Raw genomic sequence first — 18631 nt, 5'->3', positions numbered from 1 at the left:
GTGTTGCCTCTTTCTCCCAGATACTCTTCCAGTAGTGCTCAGTCTCAGCCCTGGATGGGGGGGTCTGTTGTCATCTTATTGCCCTGCCATTGAGAGTAGACCTTACCTTGATTGGTGGAGAACACCTTGTTTATTCTTCTTGCCTCTACTTCTCTTGTGTACCACTTCAGTAGGGTAGCCAGGGCTGTGAGCCTTTGCTTAGCAGTCTCCAGTGCCTCAGTTCTGTTATATTTCTTGGGCAGTTCTGTCCTTAGAGTCACACCTCTGCTCAGTTCTGTTAGAAGGCTGACTTCTCTCCTTACCGCCACGATTTTTGCCTCTAGCTTTCTCCTCCATTGGGCAGTTTATATATAAAATAACATAAAACAATCTCTATAAAAATCTCTCTCTCTCTCTGGGAGTCTGAGGGTTCTGCGCAGGATCTTAGCTGTTCCTAGGACTATATATATATATACTGTATATATGACTTTTGACCAGCATTAGAAGCTACCCTAGCAACCAGGATACAATAATGACTGCTTTATCATTAAAAAACTGAGAACTAAATCTGTCAATATTAATTTCTAAGTCTATGTCATCTGTGTGGACTGAGGGTGAAACTCATGGTCATCTCTTACTGGAACCTTCAGGCTGGATTTACAGGAATGATTGTGTCTATTTTGTGAATGAACTAGTGGTGTCATAAGTTAATGTGTTGTCGTTTTACTGTCAAAGATATGATTTTATCTTGCTCCACGCACCCCCCTCTCCCCATCCCCTTTCTCCCCGCCCTTCAGCAGGTTACGGGGCGGGGCCTGGCTGTGCGGAGCCGGGACGCACGCAGAGTTGTTCTGCTCCTCTCCACCGCTGTGCTCCCGCTCTGTAGGCTTTTGTTGCTCCGCGCCTCTGTCCGGTGGACGGATACAAAGAGAGGGGCAGAGATAGCATGAACGACAGCCAGATTATGAGACCGGCGGGGGAGCAGAACCAATCGTATCCGAGAGAGTAGTCCCGACAGGGAGAGGCCTACTCTTTTCCCTCGGACTTCAGTCGAAGCTCCGCGGATGTGCGTACTAGATTTTCTCCAGCGAAGTGTCGTAGCCGTTGGGAGAGGGGCAGACTTTGGGGCAGGTAGGCTTTTGCTCTTGTCCTCTTTTGTTTTCAGAGGAAGCCGCTGGGGAAAAAACAGCCCGTCCGTCGATCGTGACGCTTCGGTGTTCGGCGCTTTTAAAACTCTTTCAGCACCGAGTCCTCTTAGCGACTACAGCGGAGGAGGGCTGCTTTAGTGCGGTGGCGAAATGAAGCTCGGGGGGGACTCGTTTATCTTCTCCGTCGCATTGTGTGTGTATGTTTGTGTGTGTGCGTGCGTGCGTGTGTGTGTGTGTGAGAGAGAGAGGCGACTGTAGCCTACGTGCGAACTTGCTCGGCCGGCGGGGTGTGCGCAGCACGTAGACGGCGGGGGCCGCGTATCGGCCCGCCGTCATCAAAATAAGCGTCCCGGGAGAGAGAAGCGTGTTTTGTTACTATGATGATCTTATCGTTGCTGCTCCGAAGACGCAGCTCTAATTGCAGGCTTGACTTTAGTGCGGAGACCGGTGACATTCGAATAAAAGCTAAATATGCCGATTATCCCTTCAGCCACTTTATATAATTAATCTGAGGCTGGTGAGTCTCTGCCCACATTCGCTGCAGCGGGATTAGGTAATGTTTGTTTCCGCCTCACTTCGTATGGCTGCAAGGAGCGATGTCAACATATTCTTTTCCTAAAGAAAATTCCCCAAACAGCCAGTTGGGCTGAGCCTGTGTCAGCAGTTCGCTCTGTCGGCGGCCGGATAAACTGGTTTCGTTTCGCTGCTGACTGCGGCCAGATAGTCTTCTCTTTTCGAGGAAAGGAACGATGTGTTTTCGGTTGTGACGCTGACATATGCAACCCGAGTCTGACTCTCTCTTTCTGTCTTTCTCTCAGGGCTGCTCTGGTGAAAGAGGGAGTCATGGATAAACCTTTGCACATTCTCCAGAAACCCTTGAATGGTGTCCCAACTGGGATCTCATTGGATATGAGTCTGAACGTGGACAGAGAGGGTGGTTTTGCAGAGCGGCAGATTGTTGGACTCTCTGACAAAATACCTCTGGTGAAACCTTATTTGAAAAAGAAGCAGAGGAAACTGGATCCCAAATGCCTCCATCACGCCTTGGAGGACCCAATACTGACCACTTTGTTGAGCACAGATTCCTTGGTTTCTGGGGATGGGATGTTTGTTCCCCGCAACCGCCCAGGACGGACTCCTGGTACCCTGTGCACTGCAGCAGTCACTAAAAAGAAACGTCTTGGGACGGTATCTGCAGACCAGGACGTTTCCAGAGCTGGAGTGCCAGGGCTGGTGACCCAGGACGGGGATGTGGAGATAGCTGATACTTCCGTAGAACTTGAGGAGACCCAGCAGCAAACCGAGCCAAAGATCGGTGACCCCATCCCCAACGGTCACTGCTTTCAGCCCAAACCCGTTGTGAGGGCAGCCGGGAACAAAGTGGCAACCTCCCCCGGCAGGGACGTACCTCCCGTAGTCACATCACAGACTCCACACCAGGAGGGGGGTGTCATGAAACATGCCCTGCTAACCTCTGTGGCCAAAACCCTCCCGGTCAAAGACTGCAGCAGCGTTCAGGACTGCCATCCCCTCAATGTGCAACCCGACAAAGGAGTACTGTTTCAGGATAAAAGCGAAGAGGCCTCCCTGGACCTGGTTTTTGAGCTGCTCACACAGCTCCAGTATCACACACACCAGTCGGACTCTGTGGACATCTGTGTGGATTTCTTACAAGGACGTTGTGTTTATGGGAATGATTGTGCACACCACCACACCGTCCTGCCCTACCACTGGCAGATCCACAGGAGCGGCAGTCAGACGTGGCAGAGCTTAGCCGACGACTCCCAGGAGCAGCTGGAGAGACTGTTCTGCAACCCAGACAATGAGCACGCCACGCTCAAGTTCCAGTAAGTATCACTAATCTGTTCCCAGACTTCTCGCTCATCGCTTCAGAATAGGAAGTGAATAATTCGAAGATCTTGTGCCACCAAACAGTCTTGAAGGTCTGACCCTAAGCAGAACGGTGCTGTTGAGAGGACAGAATGTGACACACGAGCCAGGAAGTTGTGATACTGCTGACAAAGGTCGTGTAGTAAATGACACATGCGTGTGTAACACTTGTGACCTGGGTAATGTGTAGCCCTTGAGCAAGGACTGTGTCACAGACTGAAAGGACTCCCCAGCTGTGGTGAAAAGGTGTGGGCTCCTACTGCGGCTGTGTTCACGGGTCCCAATACCGCTTGTGTGTCCTGCATCATGCGTTGGCACATGTGACCTCTGGCAGCTCACTCGTCTGTGTGTCATACGTCCTGATACTGGTTATCCATCTCCTGTATTTTCCCAGCTGGCCCTGTTGTGGGCTAGAGCTCCATCCAAATCAGCAGAAAGGCCGTACTTCTATGACCCCCATTTGCCTGCTGCGGTCACAAATACGCTTGGCAGCTTCTCTCTTTCCATTGGTGGCTGGCACGCACACACGCATACACAGTGTGGTGTGCAACAACTCTAGTGCAAAGCTCTGCAGCTAGCACTCTTCACATGCAGGTTAGCAGAGATAAACCTCTCTTTCACTCTCTCATAGATACACATGCAGGCTCTTGGCCCGAGTCCTGCAGCAGGAGGGAGCATGCGCTGCTTTCTGTGAAACTAAACCATGCGCACGCTCACACACATGCACACACACACACAATGAATATGTCCTCTCACTGGGTATCACTTTTCCTGCCTATTTCACAGGAGAAGTGAGTCAGGGATCAACGTTGTGGTGTGATTTACTGTTTTCAGGAAAACTGTTTCAGGCTGACCTCAGTGAATTCCTGGGTGCTTTAGTTTGCTGTCAGTTGCTACTTTCCTGTGTTGAAGGTTAAATGTGGACTGAATGCAAACACACTGTTCAGTGCCTCACCTAGCTGTTCGGAATATTTGCAGTATCTACTCCACAGATCATGTGACCAGTTGTCCACCGGTTACTTGGGCCTCAGCCAGGGTGTGTGTTTATCTCTATGTTTCTGTGTCCACACTTGCAGGGCTGATGTGTTGACTTGTTGACATCAGTTTGCAGGTGAAACGTTATGCAAAGAGCAGGTTGCTCTGCAAACAGGATGTGCACCTTGTTGGGGTTGACCCAGATTCTTCACGGGCCTTTTCAGTGTGCGAAGATTTCTGAACTGCCATTACTGTTGTGACACAGCAGGATTGTTCTCTTTCCTTCTCTAGGTAATTTAGGTTGGACTGAACCAGTTAACATTTGGCATCAACATTTTTACTATCAGACATGAGTATGATTGTTAGCTTATCTTTAGTAGTAGCAAGACAACTGTTGCTGTGTTTCCTGGTGTGTGTGTGTTCTCTTCAGACATGCATTTTTTCCTCATCGTTAAGGTCTATCTGTTCATGGTGTGTTTATTGAAGAAATAGTGCTGCATTCACACTGTTAATCGCGCCACCGACAATCGGAGGCCTTTATATGTCAGCAGTGTGGTCAAATGCAGTCTCCCTGTATTGGGCCTCTCCTGGGGCCTCCTCCAGTGACATATTTTAGCCTCTTTTAACCAAACCCTAACTCTGAACCAAAGGCTAGGCTGAGAAGAGCTCATGTTTAGGCTCAGGTAAACACACGCACACAATATTTTAGCCCTTCAACCCTGAATTAAGTAGCTTAATGCTGCTGTTGGTCAGGTTCCACCTGCTGTAGTTAGTTTGTATGGTCACAGAGGATCTCCAGCTCAATAGACGACTCTGATTGTTCCTGTACTCACCTAGGTTCTGTGTTTGAGTGCAACCTGCAACTTTTTATTTAAAGATGCTGACCTGCGTCGGGCTGTTTCCTGTACAGGCTGATGTAGCCACAGTGGTGTTGGTGGAGGTTATGAAACTAGCAGGTCTTTATTGGCATGTTAGTCATCTTCAGTGCTGCTTATTCACACTAGTGAGATGTGATGGTACAGAATATCTGACAGATGAGTCACGGTGGCAACAGACCAGAAGAATGAAGCTGCAGCCTGTTTTCACACCTTTTAAAGTTATTCTAGCACACATGGACATTGCTACTTGCCCAGGACTGTCTTGCTTGTGTGTCTGTGTGTATGAGACCACAGGTTAATCCTGTCCATATAATAATCTGGAATGTAGAAATGGTCAAATTTGCTCTAGTCTGGAGACTCAACACAGAACCTTTCTGATGGTTAGAAATTCATTAGTTCAGCCGAGACTATTTTTGTGAGTGTGAGAGAGAGAGAATAATTAACCCTATCCTCTGATTTTAAAGATAAAGGACACCATGTGTGCGGCTGATGTGGGCCAGGTGATAAAGACGTTCTGTCATTAAGTGACATGAAGAGTCAGATCCCGAGGACAGGACAACCTGACACAGAGGTGTTTGGGGGGGGTGGTCCATCTTGCAAATCAAAGAACATCCAGCATGGTGGTGTCGGTGGTAGTGTCGGTGTCCTTACCTGTGTGTGGGTGTGTGTTTTTAATTGATCAATTCTTCACCCAGTCCTGGGCCAGATATCCACGGTCGTCGTGATGATGATGATGATGATGCAGGTCACTCACCAACTCACCATCGTCACATTGCGTCCTGATAAACTTTCATGTCTACGGTGTACCACACGTTGAACTTTCTCACTTTAAATGGTTCGATAGTTTATACTGGTGCAGCTGGTTGAGCAGTCAAGCTTCCTCAGTCACTCCTCTCTGGCCTCCTCAGAGCTTTGCTGCCGTCTCAGAGGAGCTCTGAACCATGAGGCAATGTCAGCCCAGTGGAAACTCCCAGACAGAGTGAGGGGGAAGAACTGGTGGGACTGGGAGAAAGGACACGGTGAACTGTTGAAAGACGACCAGGCACATGCTGGAGAAGGTGGAGTACATTTGCTACTGCTGTGGGTGTCTGTGTGTATGTATATGTGTGTGTTTTCTCAGTCATAAACCATGGCAGCAGAGGTGAAATAAAAGCAAATGGTTGTGACGTGAGGGCATCAGACAGGCATGTGTGTTTGCCAATGTTGTTCATCAGCAGACATATTTGACTGGCTCTCAGGGTGTGACTGGATGTTTTTTGTGTGTGCGTTACATTTGTAACCTGTGACGTTAGCTGTGGTGTGACTGGCGCTGGTATGCAGGCTGTTGCGTGTGCACTTGTGAGAACCTGTGTGTGTGTGTGTGTGTGTGTGTGACACAATCTAGCAGGACAGTGACTCTTCACTGTAAAAATGGTTTTGTCCAACAGACCTTTGGTCTTTATGGTACGTCTGTGTAGACCTGTTGCTGTTTAAGGATGGAGCTTATTTAGCTTTTCCTCTGGACTGTTGGTTGTGTCCTCAAAACACCAGGGTTTCCTACCACTGAGCACAGCACACACCTTACCAGGCCTATTTAACAGATAACAGCAGCATCCCTTTATCCCCGAAAAGCTTTTAGAAGGTCCCCAGAGAGTCAGTAAGCCCCTGGGTGGGGTAGATAAAGTGCCCTAGAAGTTGACATGGTGGTCAGGTTAGATGAGCCTGGAGTAACCAGGCACTGGTGCTGCTTGTAAACACAGCTCCTTTGTGTTCTGGTGTTCTGTGTTTTGTTTTGTTGTGTTGTGTTGTGCTGTGCTGAGAAGTTCCTTTTTCAGGTAGAAAGTACAGAGAACAGAACTGAGGGGTGTAGAGGAGAGTGAGACTGGAAACGGAGTAGAGGAACAGGGTGAGAAACAGAACTGGTTAGAGGGTCCTGCTGGTTTTGTCTTTGCCTGCTGCCTCACCCCAGAGGTTTCTCTTTGGTTTCTGTCTGTCAGGAAAAGGAGGATTTTACTTGTCATGAACAGGAAGCAGCCATCCAGAGCGACTGAGCTCAGTCAGAACCAGAAAAGGAACCGCTGGGGTGGCTGTTTAGCCTTTATGCTTAAAGAAGAACCTTTAAATGACATATGTTGCGGTTGACATAGTTGAGAAAACACACACACACACACACACCTTCAAGCACTGATCTGATTCCAATGTTTTTATGTACCGTAAGGTGCACTTAAAAGTCTTAAATTTGGACGCCAAAATGGACGCCTTATAATGTGGTGTGCCGTATGTGTTCCAAAATCTGTAAATGCTTTTTGGCTTTTCTGCTTTTGCAAAAGCCATTTTGGATTCATTTCGGATACAGAAGGTGATGCATGTGAATACATTGCTAAATACACACTAGCATGCATGTTTTAAGCCAGTGTACTGGTATGTTTTTCCATCGCCCACGCCCTCTAATCCGGTGTGCCTTATGTATGTGTTGAATACAGAAATAGTACCCATAACTGAGACTGCACCTTTTAATACGGTGCGCCTTATGGTCACAAAAATACGGTACTTTCAATTAGTTTCCTGTCAAACATCGATGAGCCCTATAAGCCAGTCAACACATGTGTCTGTATGTGCACATGGAGCGTGCACACGTGTGTGTGTGTGTGTCCACTGTCTGTGGCATAGCGTACGGGTGTGTGATGCCCACATTTGAGTGATGATGTCTGACCCAGAAAAGACTTGCCAGGGGCCTTTGGGGTAGCCGACGTGGACAGACTGATGTGCACGGATGCACACAGTGTGGTTCTGACCCGTACTGCACTCTCAGCCAGAGGTTAACAGATACTGTGCACATGTGATGGGATCATAGCTATTTACCAGAGATGCTAATGTTAAGCAGATGATTACGTCTGTGTGTCATGATGCGTTAGCTGGACCTAACAGTTGCTAAGAGACGTGCAAATGTGTCTGGAAACTTCTTTTGAACACACCACCAGTCTCTGCTCTAGTTTTACTGTTTTAACATTATTATTGGTTCATTGTTTTATTCTTATTTATGTACAGCACTTTGTTTCACCTGTGGTGGTTTTTAAAGCACTGTATAGATAAAGTTGGTGAAGATGATGATGAGGACATAGTTGTCATGTAAGTACTTTAAATACTAAAGTACAGTCGGCCAAAATCAGCTGTTGGCATCAAACAATGATGCCGATTCCATGACCAGCAAATGTAAAAACACTTTAATGTAAAATATGCTGAATTCGCTTGCGTAGCTAACCACTTTACTTCATGTTGCGGTTTGCTTAATAATCTTCTTTCTTTCCATTTTTAACATATATCATCGCGTGTCATGAGTGGGTAATTACAGATTTGTATTGGAGTGTGAGCAGGCACTACCTGGACCTGGCCCTTCTGTCCCCCAGCATGAGCTAGCAGGATAATATTGGATGCTGTGTTTCAGGGGGCGCATGTTTTCTCTGGACTTTGGGGCCATGCGAGTCTGTGACCTGGAGTTTGACCGCGTGCGGCGGCTAACCACCCCTGCAGGGCCTCTGCCTGCGGTCAGCACCAACCCCGGCGCCAACCCCAGCTGTCACACCGTGTGGAAGTACTACTGCAGAGACAACTTTGGTTGGAGGGAGTACTCTGAGGTAAACCCCACCTCACCCCACCCCACACACACAGACACAAACACAAACACACACACACGGTTTTGTTTGACTTCCATCTCCTATTATCCCATCAGCCGGTGGTGAAGCTCATAGAGGAAGCGACCCTGAGGGGTCTGAAGGAGGTGCGATTCATTACACTCCAGAACCAGTACATCCTCAACATCAGAGAGGGCTTCCAGCAGAACGCCATCTTCGGGTTCAGGCGTCAGATCAAGAAACGGCCCATGTTCATGTCAGTGGTGATGCTGACGCCTCATCTACAGTAAGTCAAAGCTCTGGCCCGTGTGTGTGCTGCTGTATGAAGCCAGAACGTCATCTGGAGCTTTGTGTAGCCTACAGCATTGATTTCATGAACTCAACACTATTTCATTAAGACAGAACAATGCCATTCTCAAAGTTGGGAAGAGTTTATTTCATTAAAACTCAGAAACAAATGATTAAATGCTGTAGACAGATGCTGTGGGCAGTAGCAGCAAGGACAGCCTTGTCTGCCTGTCTTGAGTTCACCTGTCTGCAGCTCTAAAAAAGCTCCCTCAGCCTCTGTAGGGGCCTTGTTTTGATCAGCAGGCTGAGGATGTTGATGTAGCAGGTTCATGCTGCTCGTTGCTTTCAACTGGGTCTGCAGGTAGTTCAGTAAAAGACCTTAACTTCTCTCTCTTTTGTCATCTCTAGGACTTTGGGTGGTCTCTCCTCTTCTCCACTTCCTTGTTCGTCATCAACATCCTCATCCTCCTCATTCCTGGATGTCTCCTCATCTCACCCCCTTTCTCCAACAACCACCAACCCTCCCAGCCTTTTTCCAGAAACATGGTTGCCCATGACAATGAACCAGGACTTCCTTCAGGTGCCAGTGTCCCGCGAGGACCGTAGCTATCGTACCGTCTACAGCCTTTTCCATAAGACGGTCTCAGAGACCAAGTTCAGGATTATCAGGATCCAGCGGGTCCAGAATCCTTTTCTCTGGGAGAAATATAAGAGGTGAGAAAGTGAATCTTTGTGCAGTATCTATTGTGACACTCTTGTGTTGTTCCTCTTGTTTCGTCATCAACATTTCTACTGTTTCATATCTGATGAAAATGTGTACTGGTAACTGAAGTTCAGATGTGGGTGAAAATGGAACAGGAAACAAGAGAGGCTGATCAGCAGAGCCTGGGATCCCACATCCAACTGAAAGAGCATAACATGACTTAGTAGACGGGAGAGTTTGATTTTTGATAATCTTTGATAATGGTACCGAGTCCCTTGAAAACAAGGAAGTGAAGGTGAAACAGGTCAAAGAGATCAAATGGAACAGACACAAGGTCAACATGTTTGCCATCACAGGATTCCCTCCACTCTTTATTAGAATCCCCGTTTCTGTTTGTGAACTCGCAGCTGCAAATCTGCAGACACAAAAGCAAACACAGTTTCCTTCAGGAACCGCAGGGCGGCCTAGCAAGATGTGGGAAAAAGAAACTGGGGCAACTGGAGCAGCTGTGAGTCAGCGGTGGTGTGTAAACACAGACAGGTTTGGTGACGAGGACGTTGAGGCTGTGGTTAGAGCGGGGCAGGTCCTGTCACTGTCACTCTGACTGGAACCACATGCTTTCACCATGACTGTGTGCACGTGCGTGTGTGTGTGCGTGCGTGTGCGCGCGCCTCTCTTCCTTGTTAGTATGCTGTTTGATATGTAAAGCTGTGTGCTCACTCTCTGCCCTGCGTGTTTGCACACTGCTGTGTGCGCTAGTGCATGCATTCCCCGGCTGTGTTGGCTGGAAGGCTGCCGGGTCATAAAAGGTCAGGCCGGGGTCACAGCCTCACTGTCTCTGAAAGTGCCTGATAGATCAAAGTACACATGTGTGCTGCGTGCTAACAGGGATTAGCTCTGGATTGTTCCATTTTAAGGCTGCGATTACAGCGTTTGAGCAGGAAATACCTTGGGTCACACGTCTGCACCTGCGCAGCCGTAAACACATCAGCGACCTCCGTGACGACGACCTGATTGTTGCAAGCAGACCTCAGCTGGGGTTTGTTCTCTTCCTAACTTCACTCACTTCCTTCTCTGCTCCAACAGGAAGAAGGAGTATATGTCGCGGCGAATGTCCGAGATGGACCGTCTGCTGTGCGAACGCCACCTCTTCCACGGCACCTCGGCAGATGTAGTAGAAGGCATCTGCAAGCACAATTTTGACCCCCGGGTGTGCGGCAAACACGCCACCATGTTCGGTCAGGGCTCCTACTTTGCACGTAAAGCCGTCTATTCCCACAACTTCTCCAAGCGCTCGCCTAAAGGAGTCCACTGTATGTTCCTGGCCAAAGTCCTGACTGGAAGGTGGGTTTCAGGCTCCTTCTGTCCATAAACTGCTGCTAACTCGCATGTGGTTAATCCATGTCCTGAACCTTATGACTCAGCTCCTCATGTCCTTTGTTTCCGCAGGTTTACAGTTGGAAATCCCTCCATGCGGAGACCTCCACCCATCAATCCCCGTGACCCCTCCAGTGATCTCTTTGACTCTTGCGTGGACAACTGGGTGGATCCACAGATCTATGTCATCTTCAACGATGACCAGAGCTACCCTTATTTCATCATACACTACGAGGAGGTACCCAGCACGGTGGCGGTCTGAAGCCTGGATCAGACCTAGACGTGTCTCTGTTTGCACATATTTACTCAATGGTTATTGGCACCAGAGCTGGTGCCAGAGATGGAGATTCCCACCGAAACCGAGATCTTAAGGTGGTTAGGATGGTGTTTGCTCAGAGGCAACAACTGGAAGTTGTGATTTTTGCTGTTCTACTAAACTGGTAAAATGGTCATGATGTGAATGGTTGTGGGGCCAGATGAAACCAGACGCTGCTGCACTGGGAACGGGCGGCACCTGTTCCCGCCAGAGGAGGATCCACAACAGCTGCAACAGCAGACTCGATGGGAGGTTTTGGTCCATAAAAACCCAAACTGTCTTTTTTAACAAATGCTGTAGGGGACAGTTGACATCCTTCCAGGACGGCGAGGGACTGTCTTCGCTAATCAAACACTTCCGTATGAAGCCCATGGTGACCCTGCACCGTCACCATGGTGTCTTTTATATTTGTAGTCTTATATGAAGTGAATAATTTGGTGGACACGAGTCTATAAGCCACTTCAACCGGAAACATGGCTTCTCATCTGGACTGTGTTGTAAACCTCCAGGCTGAGGGTCCACATGATGCAGACGCTGTCCCCCTTCCTCTTGCCTTTCTTGGGGCCCCAGCCCTGCTGCAGGGCTGGAGTGTACAGTCTTTCCCACTTGGTTTGCAAAGCCCCCAAAACTCCTTTGCTGGACGCCTCTGACTCCTGGAGACCAGAGGACAGTGTACAGACCTTGTCCTTGTTTATATTTGAACTGTGTGCCTTTTGTTCATAAAATTTTATTTATGTTAGTTTAATGTATCGTTGATTAAATAAAGATTCAAAAAGAAAGACGTGTCAGAAAATGTGAACTTTATTCAAAACTCCAGTCCATTTACTGTCCTGGTTCCTGTCTTCTTCAGTTCCTCAGAGTTTGACATTCTTGGGCGTTAAAATGCTGTTTTATCTTTAAACATGAAACAAGATCATTTTAATCACATGAAAAAAAGTTCTGGTTTCTTCTATTTAGAGATGACTTTTACCACATCTAATATATAGATGTAGAACTCTGATTAGTACACAAGATCTTCACCTTTGACCTAGTTTGTTTTCTGGCTTCTGTACTTTAACAGTAAAAGTTTGCTGGTTTGTGTTCTGACCCTGGATTGTTTTTATCCAGCTTGTGGAGCTGGTTCAGATGGTTCTGGTGGTTCATCTGATGCAAATGATTCTGGTGGTTCAGCTGGTCCAGGGGGTTTTGGTGGTTCAAGCGGTTCTGATCAGAAAGCAGTTCTTCCTGTCTCCACTCTTCAGCCTGCCGTAAAAGTCTGACAGCGCTCTAATGCTAAGCTAACAGTCACTTAGCTAATCACTTAGCTAACCCTAACCCTCAACACATTTCTGCAGTCGGCAAATTAAATCTAACATCTTTCTGTAAAAGTTAAGACTGAGGGGATTGCTCTGAGGGTGCTGCAAATCTGTACATGAGTGCTAGCAGTGCAGCTCTGCTGTTGGGGCTGGGGTCACTGGCAGTTTCCATTTTGGTGGGGGGCAGATGGTCTGATAGAGAGAGAGAGGAGTTATCTCACTCTCTTCGTGCCCCAGTGTGCTCCTCTCTGCATGTTGCCCTCCGTTTGCCCCCATCTCCCAGCCCCCCCCCCCTTAATCTCCTTTACAGCCTTTCCTTGTCTTTCCGCTTTGTACCCAGCATGTCCTGCTCTCGTCAGCTCTTAACAGCTCTCATCTTAATCATTCCTCCTCCTCTTCCAGCTCTCTAAGTCATCCAGCGGGCACTGGCTGGCTCTCTGCCCTCCAGGAACCACTGCAGGCACACGGGAAACACCACCGCCGCCACCTCAGGCTAGAAGGAGCAGGGAGAGTCATGGGAGTGGGGAGGGATGGGGAGACGAATGGTGGAGGACAGATGATACTGCAGTCATAGTGAGAGAGGAGAAGACATGCAGGAGAGGGAAGTACAGACTTCCTGAGAGCAGAACTCTGAATTATTCAGAGGAGTCGGGTTCTTGGTGAACAAGCAGCAGCTGCAAGAACACAGAGGAACCTCCGCAGAACCCTTGTTTCTTCCTTCGAGGAGCAGCTGCTAATGTTTCAACATTAGCCCAGACCATTTCTTTGGTTTCCAAGTCTTTCTCTTCTTCTGTTCCTGCACTCTTCACCTCCAGTCTGCCGCTTGGCTTGGCTCAGCCCAAACGCATCACGACCTCATGCTTCCGGCTCTGGCTAAGCTTCTGCATATTGCTCTAATATCTCTGTTCCTCACACACACACCGGCATGCAAACACACAGACCTGTTGGTACACACACACACACACACACACACACACACACACACACACACACACATATCTGTAAATGTCTCAGCTTTGTTCTGTATTAAAGCAGAACCTCCTTCCTCCTCCTCACACGCATGAGTGCTGAACAGACAGATGTGTGTGCATGTGTGTGCATGCATGAGACACACAGTTCCTGCATTAAGCCCAGGTCCATATTGCTCCAGCACTGCCCAGCTGCAACCAATGAACATTCCAGTTGCTGTTCCTTTGCTCCCCTCCCCTCTGCATCCTTTCACGTTTCAGTTCTAAGCCTCTGAGAGCTCCAGCAGCCGAGTGTGGTCGCTCTCATGTCTCTGTGAACTTTGGGCGACCTTCAGAAGCAGCGTGGAGATCCTTCCCTGTTAGACCTTTGTCTGAGGCTGAACGATAGACCCTTTGGCACGACGTGTGTGTGTGTGTGTGTGTGTGCGTGCGTGCGTGTGTCCGTCCGTCCGTCCGTCCTGAGCCACATGAACAGCTTCTTCTGCTCAAGATTCTGATGGGTCGTTTTAATGTTGATGGGTACATATCTGTCCCTGTGTGACAGTAACCCAGGTCCGTGTGTGTTTGTGTGTGTTCATTTGCATCTCTGTCTGCTGAAAGGTGAAAGGGTTAATTGTGCCATATGGAGTGTGCGTGCGTACACCACAGGCTGCCATGGTGCACGCAAGCAGAGCCGGTCTGAGCTGAGTTCACAAGGTCAGATGTGCTGCTGCAGCAGATCCTGTCTTAATAATTGAAGCTTAACAAGCACATCATGGTCCCCCTCCGCTGCTAACTCACATGGATCACGTGAGTCGATATGGTTCCCATTGTGCTTCGTGTCTTAGTTTCTGACTTCATTCCTGTCATGGAACCAGGGGTGATGTTCTGACGTTCTCCTAATGATGCATTTGTATTTGTGACATTTTTGGATTTGATCAAGGTTCCCTTTAAATCCAACAATCTCTCTGATTGTCTGTTTAGGATCTTGTGTCAGCTTTAAAACCAGTAACTATGACAATGGCATGACTGATGACATTCCACGTTCTATTCTAATGCTCTTTACATGAATTACATCCCCAGAAGCACAAAGACAGTGAGAGTTCTGTTGTTATAAAATGAATGGGTGGCTAAATGTTTCATGTCAACTTCCATCATTGGATTAAACTGACTCTGAATAAGTTCTGGAGGAACCTTCTGATGAAACAGAGAGTACCTGGAGCCTTGAGGAACAGAGTTTAGAAACAGAGTTTTTCTGTGGGTGTCTGGGGGATTTGGAGTCAGGGAGGGGTGAGGGAGGCGGCAGGAAGGCTGAGGCCTGCAGGGGCTCATTCCCAGTCTATACAGGTGGAATTAATGGGAACCAACAGGAAGGACTGGATGTGTGCCCTCCAGGATTAGAGCTTCTACACACAAACACACAGGTCTCTCACAAACATGGGCTCAGCATCGCTCATCTAAGTGGCTCGAACTCCTGCAGATGAACGTCTTCATTCCATAAACACCTCTCTCCCGGGAACGTTCACGAGCTCCGTGTTGACTCCGGGTTATGACATCTCGCAAAGGACTGAGAGACACACACGGCTGACAGTTCTACCATGAGTCTTCGTTCCTCCCTCCAGTCCAAACATGTTCTGTGGTGGAGAAGTGCAGGAACATAGAGAGCCTGCCCTGAAGCGTTTCTTCAAGTACAAAAACAAGATTATTGTGTTGAAGATGAGAGTGGTGTCCAGACCAGTACCACATCAGTACTAGAAAAGAGCAGAAATTCAGGAACCATTTGGTTCACATCCAGCCATGGTGGTGCTGCAGGACCTTTGAGGTCATTACTTCCTGTCTGTAACGTTCACTGCTGTGGGCACCGTGGAGGGGGGGTCCGCGTGCTGTGTGTGCTCCAACGCACCGATGGTACCAACAGGGATTTACGCGTATTTAAAATACTAAACAATATTTTGTTATTAGTATTTTTTGCAGTGATGAAACTTATTATCAAAATTCATTAAAGACAATATGGGCCTACAGGCTACTGAGACCTCATTGATGGTGACCCTCATGAATCTGATGGTCCATATGGTGCTGCTGCAGGTTGACCTGTGTAGAAACTGCTGTTGGGAGGTTGGCTAGCTGGACTTGCCGAGCTCTGCATGTGGACACCAAGGTGAAATGTTTGCTCTTGCAGGAATTGTTTGTGTTCCTCTTTTCAGTGTGATGTTCCTGTTGTTCGAGCTCTGCTGCATCATCTGTCATCAGATGTTTGAGATGGTTAGTAAGGACAGCCTTGAAACAATTCATTTTTAGAAGCCCCAAGAAATGAACTATAATATCCTCTCATTAACCACATGGTTCTTCTAGTTTGATGGACGTATAAACTGGCGCCAATTGTGTCGTCTGACACTCAAAACCGAGTTTGCTGTGCTGAAAGGCAGGAAGTGAAGAGACCCTCCCAGGATAAATGCTCTACTCTGTGATGCTCTGCTGTGACACCGTCACCATGGAAGCAGAGGATGGACTCTAGCACTGGTCACTTAGTGTTTGTATGAGGTCAATGAGATCAAAGAGATGATCAATGTAGTGAAGCCTTCTAATCACTACCACTGGTTGGATGGGTTCAGACAGTTGATCTGATGCTCCTTCCTGTCCACATTGATTGAATGATTGAACAGTTCTGCATTTCCCTGCGATCATAATTTTGTTTTGAAATACATTTTGATGTATTTTTGTCCAGTACTGTCCAGGAACCTCTAGAAGACAATTCTAATGTTTTCTGCTCACACAGACAGGATTTAAACCTCTGCTGCATCAGATCATTATTTAATAAATTCATCAAACTAAAGTCTTTTGCTAATGCTCATATTTGAAGATTTTGGGCCCAAAATGAGGGTTCTGTCAGAGATCCAGGCCTGAAGAATGGCCCCAGGCCTGTTCCCTCCTCATTCATCTATTCACATTCAGTTCGCATGTTAAAACCCTGCCTTGTGCACCCCGGCCATCCTCCTTTTCCCACCTTCCTCTGGAAAAAACCCAAACAAAACTGATCTCCATTCATTCCGATGAGCCCAGAACAGAACAGAGTGAGGAAGAGAAGAGCACCTTCTGCACTTTCCTTCCTTGTGTGTGCAGCCTGCTGCTGCCTTTGCTTAGGCTGCTTAACCAGCCGCAGCAGGACTGCATTCCAGCTTCTTGCAGCCTCCTGCAGAAGGGTGCAGTTGGAGCTGCATTCATGCAAACAGACAAGAAACAAGAGACCAGAAGAAAGAAGGAACCTGAATAAAACCCAAACCTGTTGGCAAAAGAGGAAATATGGTCTGATTAAAAATCCAGCTTTAATTATGCTGCCAAAGTGGGTTTGAAAAGCAGAGAAAGATTCCAGTAGGCCCTGAAACAGTTCGGCTGGAATCACACTACTAGAAGCAGAGGCCTTAAACTAAGCCCTGAGGGGTGCCACAGGACAGCCAAACATCTGGAGCTGAAACTGGTCAAGTATCCAGAGGGACCCTCTGCTGTTAGCACAGATTCTGAAGGCATTCATAAATGTAAACGCTGGTCTTGGGTGAACTTTATGACTCAATACATCATGTCACATGACCACAGCTGCTTCCGGTTCCTCTTCTGAACAGGCAACACTGGAAAATATTAATGCTCACAAGCAATGAAGAAATGCTCACAAGTAGGTTTGCATCTGCAGTTTGACTGTGTGGAGCAAATGTTTGCTGTTTCTTTTATCATGTAACCATGGCAACACACCTCCAGGCTGTCATGGTCTGCAGTCATCTGATTTTGCCCTGGCTACCTGGCTACACACATAAACACTCTCTCACACATGCACACTCACGCTGGCCCTAGCTTGAAGGATATTGGTTCTGTGCCACAGGGTCTGGTTCGCTGGTAAATATCCAACACACACCCTAATGAGGATGTGGAGAGAAACTGCAGACTTCCAGGAAGTGATGCATACAGATTTACCTGCTCTATTTTAATTTGAAACGCCGTTTCAGTTACTTGTTTGGGGTAATTTTCATGCTTACTGTATTAAGGTGTTTGCACTTCCTGGCTGACTCATATTTACCAAATACTTGCCAAACAGTATTCGCCAAACACAGCTGCTGGCTGAGAGGGAGATCATTAGGAACTGTTTGGAAAGCAGTGTGTAAAGCTGACCTGCAGAAGGCTTCCTGATATCACATGGCAGAGAGGTCAAGACACAAAGCTGTTCTGGAATTCTGACCACCAGACTTCATCCATCACTCCCAAATAGGTCAAGTGGTTCCAGAGGATTGAGGTACAGTTTTGTTCTTTTTCTTTGTTCTTTGATGTTCATGCATTCTAAATACATCATCCTGTGACCATAGCTCACACTAATGTTACATGCACTCATGCGCCCCCCTAGTCTCGCTGTCCTCGGTTTCTAAATAGACAGAAACAGTTTTGTCCATAACCTTGTTCCTTGTGTTCTCCACAGCAGTTTCTCATGGCAGAAACAACCACCTGCCTGCAGCCGCACCATCTACAGTATCAGTTCAACCATCTTACTCCAAAAGACAATTGAGTCCAGGAGAATAAAGGTGAGTTGAACAGACGGTGATAAAGGAAATTTAGGCTAAGCTGATTTAGTTTATGTTTAAGATCCACATAATATAGTTGAAATTGTAAAATGAAACACAAGGAACAAGGTTATGGACAAAACTGTCTCTGTCCATTTAGAAACCGAGGACAGCGAGACAAGGGGGGCGCATGAGTTGATGTCATCAGTGGGTCATTCAAATTTTATTTTTGGGCACCTGCCAGAGTCCAGTTGATCCAGGGTAAGATCCAGGGCCAGATGTGTTATTAACGTAAGAAATGGACCCCGAAGTTCCACACAGTCTGAACACTCCCTTAGAGCGGATGAAAAGCACTTCAGTCCCCGTCGTCATGTCAATGCCAGTGGTCCAAATTTGCAGCCTGATGGGTGGGAGTAGGTGGACAGTGGATGTTGTTGTGAAGGGCCCGTTTCGGTGTCACACTCTGTCCTCCCTCTGCTGTCCTTTCTGCTCTTGCGTCGGTGTGTTAGCTCTCAGTTCCAAGGGCAAACAAAATGAGAAATGGCAGCAGGTTGTCAAGGTAACATGGGAGCTACACACAGATGCGTGTATGCAGGCGATGTCTGTGTAGCATTGTTGGATTGGAGCTGAGGAACCTTTCACAACTTCAGTGGCTCCAAACTTCTTCTTTTTTTTTTATCCAT

The 18631-nt window shown here is 47.6% G+C and overlaps 1 protein-coding gene across 1 annotated transcript; it reads left to right on the top strand.

The window, feature by feature from the left end:
* Nucleotides 1-776: 776 nt before the first annotated feature.
* Nucleotides 777-11958, top strand: tiparp (TCDD-inducible poly(ADP-ribose) polymerase). The gene is made up of 7 exons (XM_003968312.3): nucleotides 777-1110; nucleotides 1946-2974; nucleotides 8295-8484; nucleotides 8580-8767; nucleotides 9178-9483; nucleotides 10559-10816; nucleotides 10922-11958. Exons 2-7 carry the CDS (start codon nucleotides 1971-1973, stop codon nucleotides 11109-11111), a joined length of 2136 nt encoding a protein of 711 aa, XP_003968361.3. The 5' UTR covers nucleotides 777-1110; nucleotides 1946-1970; the 3' UTR covers nucleotides 11112-11958.
* Nucleotides 11959-18631: the final 6673 nt, after the last annotated feature.

Source organism: Takifugu rubripes, chromosome 11, assembly GCF_901000725.2.
Source record: "Takifugu rubripes chromosome 11, fTakRub1.2, whole genome shotgun sequence".
Lineage (NCBI taxonomy): Eukaryota > Metazoa > Chordata > Actinopteri > Tetraodontiformes > Tetraodontidae > Takifugu > Takifugu rubripes.
This window is presented reverse-complemented; position numbering and strand designations above follow the sequence as displayed.